Source organism: Herpailurus yagouaroundi, unplaced genomic scaffold, assembly GCF_014898765.1.
Source record: "Herpailurus yagouaroundi ecotype Mexico unplaced genomic scaffold, PumYag 213, whole genome shotgun sequence".
NCBI lineage: Eukaryota > Metazoa > Chordata > Mammalia > Carnivora > Felidae > Herpailurus > Herpailurus yagouaroundi.
In genome coordinates, this window is record NW_024412444.1 from 11273385 (window position 1) to 11279384 (window position 6000).

A 6000-nucleotide genomic window follows, 5' to 3' on the forward strand; every position below is an offset into this window, starting at 1 on the left:
GGTTTCTTCCTTTAGTTTTGGGAAAGGAGGGAAACCCAGTTAAACACACCTTTCTTTCCCCCAAAGAGAAGAAAGGGAGAAACTCTCCTCTTTCACAAATAACTTATTCACCACGCCCCCCCCCCAAAGAGTACTTTCCCTCTGTCTGTCTCCTATTCATATCTCTTGACACTTCTCTTCCTCCTGAAAACATGGAAGTCTCTAAAAAAGATTGATATCTTCTTTTAAGTTGGCTCTGGATAATTTAGAGATATTTTTTCTTAACTGTGTACCATTTCTGCTATAATTCCTGCACTATTAGGTAATTTTCAGGGGCAAGTAAAAGCTCCCATCCAGTAACTTATACCATCCCAATACATATACTACCAAAATCCCTGTGTGTGGGAAAACGTAAAGGAGAAATAAATTCAGGCCTTCATATCATTTCACATTTCCCAGACTCAGTTTCCTACTTTACAGGGTTATTGGGAGATGAACAAGACAATATAAAAGCTATGCAAATAGTAGTTTTTATTACTTTTTAAAGTTTTATTTAAGTAATCTCTATACCCAACTGGGGCTCAAACTCACAACCCCAAGGTCAAGAGTCAGATGCTTTTCTGACTGAGCCAGCCAGGTGTTCCAGTTTTTATTACTATTGTAAATGGTGTCATGTTGTGTGAACCAGGCTTTGGCACTAAAGTTTGAATTGCTTTGTTTTTATCACATTGCAAACAGTGCCCAAAACCAGGCACCTGGTTCTCGGCGTTGGTGCTCTTGGCATTTGGGGTCAGATAGCTCCTTACTGTGGGCAGCTGTCCTGTGCACTGTTTAGCAGCGTCTCAAGTTTCTGCCCACTAGATGGCAGTAACACCTCCAACCACAGACCTAAAATGTCCCCAGATATTGCCAGATGTCCCCTTGGGGACAAAATTGCCCCTAATTAACAACCAATACCCTAAAACAAGGGCAAATTACCCAAATCCATATGAAAAAGACTTGGTAATTTTCATGTCATCTTTTTTTTGTTAAACAGTTTTCTTATCACAGAAGCAATACATGTTTATTTCCCACCCTGCCCCCCCCCCCATTGGAAGATGCAGATAAGCAAAGTAATTTAAAATAAATATGAACAATCCCAGCCATCCAAAGGTAACTCATGGTGATAATTCTTTCAACCCCACCTCTATGCATCTTGACATTTAATTTCATCTTAAAATGGAAATGACGTGAAAGACTTTAAGGTTTTTCTCACTTCATTTTTTCTTTGTTTCAGTTATTTATAAATGAGTACAACACAATTCCATTTGAAGCCATCTCCTACCTGACTGGGGAATGTAACTATGGAGGAAGAGTGACAGATGATTGGGACAGACGTCTCCTCTTAACCATGCTGGCTGACTTTTATAATCCACAAATAATTGAAAACCCTCATTACAAGTTTTCTCCCAGTGGAAACTATTTTGCACCTCCCAAAGGCTCCTACGATGAGTACATTGAATTCATTAAGGTAACTGATGTCACTGAAAATGGGGTTAGACCTAAGTGTGATTTTTCTAAAAGCAAATAATGAAATGTTCCCCTGTAATATAGAGGGCTAGCCAAGTAGTATGGTTTTCAATCAACTTTCAGTATCTTTTGTTTCTAGAAGTTACTGAAAATTGGGAGAGTTTGATGTCTCATGGATTAATGTATAGTTGATTTTTAACCCTTTTGGGGCTGCATGTGTTTACCTTTTCAATTAATGTATCTGGTGAAAATGTGATGCTTCTTTCTTCATCTGTTTTCTGGTAGAAACTTCCATTTACTCAACACCCTGAGATATTTGGATTACATGAAAATGTTGATATCTCCAAAGATCTGCATCAAACCAAAGTCCTCTTTGAGTCCTTGCTTCTCACCCAGGGTGGCTCCAAACAGACCAGGTCCTCAGGAAGTACTGACCAGATTCTATTAGAAATTACTGAAGATATTCTCAATAAGGTGATGTTTAGTTTAGAATCTGATGCTTATAATGTAAATTAAAGTGGTCCTGAAATGGCAATCTGAGCACTCCGGTTGAACAGCATTAGGATCTTGAGTGAGATACTTTGCCTTTGTGAGGATTAGTTCCCAAATCTGTAAAGTGGTGATTATAGTACCAACTGTATAAGGTTCTTGTGAACATTTAAAAGATCATGAATTTGGGGTGCCTGGGTGGCTCGCTCAGTTGAGCATCCGACTCTCGATTTTGGCTAAGGTGATGATCCCAGGGTTGTGGGATCGAGCCCCATGTGGAGCATGGAGCCTGCTTAGGATTCTCTCTGTCTCTCCCTCCTCCTCCCCTGCTCATGTATGCACATACGCTCTCTAAAACAAAAACAAAACATGAATTTAAAATGATTTGCACGATGGCACATAGTAAGTTCTTAGCAACTATAGTTGTGGATGAGCGAATGAACATATGACTTATTGTTTCCAAAGATAATGAATAGACCTACTTTTTAAAAACTGGAGGAAATGGTCTGAATTTGCTGGTTCAAGGAGTGAACCTAAGATACAGTTTTTAATGTGTATCTTAGGGAGTGAGGGGGCACAGGGAGGTAAGATCAGCACTAAATTAGCAACTACACCTTTTTTTTCCTTCATAATATAGCTCGAAGTACTTAGCCTACTAGGTAGAGTGGGATGATACTCTTTTCACCTTTTTTCTGTGTCTTAAATTCCATAAGGAACTACAAAGGGAACTTTAGAAGGATTATGATCGCATGTGCAAATCTTCACGATTCCCCTCTGGGGTAAATACTGTAATTGTCCCCATATTTCAGTGTCAAGTATTCTGACAGAGCAGAGCTTGACCCATAGTCCATCTGTCTTGAAGACCCATGGACAGCACGCCCCCCCCCCCCTTAAGGAGAGCCTCCTCGCAGGACACGTTGCTGCAGCCACTGGAGAAAGAGGGGAGCTGCCCTGCTGTAACCCTTGGGTGAAAGCCAGCCAGCCTCCTCCCACTCTGTCCCTTGGACTGCTGCTTCTGCTCTTTGCCTCTCTCCCCCGTGGTCCCTTACTGGTTCTGCAGTTTATCTCGGGGGATGGGGAGTGGTGGTTCTGGCCCTTGCAGAATGGTGGCTCTCACAAGGTCCCTAACAGGAAGTTATCTAACAGTGGCATTTTGGACTTATTTGGCATCAAGGGTCCTTGTAAGTCTTTTGCACCGCTCAGGGACCATCATCTACAGACACTCTGGGCAGCTCAGTTCTTTGTTCAGAACTTCCCTGATTGGGAAACTTCTTTGCCTTTTAGGAGTGTCTTAAGACTTGGTTATCAGTCCCAAAGTCCCCTTCACTTCTCAAGCATCTCTGAGGTGCCTCATAGAAATCAGACACTTGATAGTCTTCTCTCTCTATAACCTGGAACCCGCTACAGTCACACATTATTTGAAAGTGGGGTAAGCTAAGCTATTTGGAGCCACTTAATAACTGATTGAAAATAACCATAAAACAGTTATGAAATGGAAAATCTGTTCTATCGGTGGAAAATGAGATTCGGCTTACAAAAGAAATCACATGGCTTTTCAGAAATCTGTATCTTCTGCAAAGTGCCATAGCCTATAGTAAAGAGCATGGGCTTTACAGTTAGAGACCTGTGGGTTTAAACAAATCACCTTTTGGCTGTGTGCCCTTGGGCAGTTATTTAACCTCTCTGTACAGTTGACCCTTGAACAACACAGGTTTGAACTGCACAGATATACTTACATATGAATTTATTTTTATAAATATAGCACGGTAATATGTTTCTTCCCTTCTTTAAGATGTTCTTAATATTTTCTTTCTAGCTTCCTTTATTGCAAGAATACAGTATAGAATACATATGACATACAAAATATGTGTTGACTGTTTATGTTAGTGGTAAGGCTTCCAGTCAATAGTAGGTTATTAGTAACTAAGTTTTTGGAGGGGCACCTGGGTGGCTCAATCAGTTGGGCGTCCAACTTCAGCTCAGGTCATGATCTCACAGTCCATGGGTTCAAGTCCCACGTCAGGCTCTGAGCTGACAGCTCAGAGCCTGGAGCATGCTTCGGATTCTGTGTCTCCCTCTCTCTATGCCCCTTTCCTGCTCATGCTCTGTCTGTGTCTCTCTCTCTCTCAAAAATAAACAAATATCAAAAAGAATTTTTTTAATTAAAAAAAACTTTTTGGGGGCGCCTGTGTGGCTCAGTCAGTTGAGCGTCCAACTTCAGCTCAGGTCATGATCTCACAGTCTGTGAGTTCGAGCCCCGCATTGGGCTCTTTGCTGACAGCTCAGAGCCTGGAGCCTGCTTTGGTTTCTGTGTCTCCTGCTGTCTCTGCTCCTCCCCCGCTTGCGATCTGTCTGTCTCTGTCTCAAAAATAAAAACATTAAAAAAAAATTTTTTTAAAACTTTGTCAACTTATCCTAGAGAAAGATTACATTTAGATAAAACATTAAAAATATGATATGTCAAAGAAAAATTGGTAAGTTAGACTTTAGCACAACCAAGCACATGACCATACCAAGTGTTGGTAAGAACGCAGAGTATTGGGAGCTCTCATACTCTGCTTGTGGAAATCTTAATTTGTGTAGTCCCTATGGAAAACAACTTGACAGCTTCTTAAGGGTTAAGCATAGACCTACCACATAATCCAGTCATTCAAATCCCAGATATTTACACTAGAGAAACATAACATATGTCTATACAAATAGTTTTATGCAAATTATCATAGAACTTTATTTGTAAGAACTACAAACTGGAAACAATGTAAATATCCATTAATAAATGAATGGATAAACACATTGTGGTATAACCATATAATGAATATTAAGTGTCTGTTTAAAGAATGAAATATTGATAGTTGTGATATTATGGATAAATATCAAAGTAACGACACTGAGTCAAAGGCACAGACAAAACATAGATACACTTGGTAATTTGATATATATGCAATCCCATAAATTGCATACTAATCTATAGTAACAAAAAGCCGAAGACTAATTGCCTATGGTGAGGGGAGATTTTGAGGGATGTGAAGGGAGGGGATATTAAAGGAGCAAGAGAAAATTTCTTGCAGTGATAAATAATTTCATTATCTTGGTTATGATAACAGGTTCACAAATATATGCATACATCAAAATCAAAATCAAATTATACACCTCAACTAAGTGTAGTTAATTGATGATTGTACCTTAATAAAGTCTTTTTTAACGATAGATAATTTAGATGGCAATCAGAATTTAACTGATTAAATTTAATCAGCTATCCCTTCTCCCAGTGTAAGGAGTAAAACTGACAATAAATATAAAGAGATAAATATGAGGTCCTTCCTTTAGATCTAAACTCAGTTTGCACAAGTGCCGAGTGTTTAAGACTGTTTAAAAACTAGTTCTAAAAAGGTAGTTACTCGGTTTCTATCAATTGCCGTTGAGAGTTAAGGAAATTCCCTTCAACTCTTCTCTTACTAACAACGTATTTTTAGGTAAATAATATATATTGAATGCTAACAAATATCCTTTCATCATCTTTTAGGATAATCAACTACAATATATTTATTCAGCAAATCATATTAATGATTTCCAAATGTTTACAAAGTATGATTTTTTTTTTGAGAGAAAGAGACAGGAAAGAAAGAATAAATTGTTTATAGTGGACACTATAGATAAGTAAAATTGGATGAATCCAGGCAAGATAGATTTACTTTCCTCTGTATTCTCCTCTGAATGTTTTGAATGTGCATAAATAACCAATAAAAACTAAATAATTAATAGGGAAAATTGACACAACCCAAATGTTTAGAGTAGTCAAAAGGCTAAGGAAAATGTCACTAAATTATCCTATTCCTCACCCTTTTTACCAACAAAATGAGGATTAATAATTATATCTACTTTACAGGTGATTATAGTATTAAATTATTTAATGCATGCAAAATATTTGGAATAGGGCCTGGCATATAGTAATCATCACTAACTCTTCATAGCTAATAGTTAAGTGGTGTACCCACTTATCAGGTTTTAAGAACATGGCATTTT

General features: G+C 38.3%; 1 protein-coding gene across 4 annotated transcripts in view; it reads left to right on the forward strand.

The window, feature by feature from the left end:
- The window catches only part of DNAH12 (dynein axonemal heavy chain 12), a 218839-nt gene that overhangs the window by 200138 nt on the left and 12701 nt on the right, over positions 1 to 6000 (forward strand). For all 4 annotated transcript variants that reach the window (XM_040454701.1, XM_040454703.1, XM_040454702.1 and 1 more), the window contains 2 exons: positions 1256 to 1489; positions 1774 to 1962. In XM_040454701.1, coding sequence (XP_040310635.1) covers positions 1256 to 1489; positions 1774 to 1962 — 423 coding nt within the window. The remainder of the gene's footprint in view (positions 1 to 1255; positions 1490 to 1773; positions 1963 to 6000) is intronic.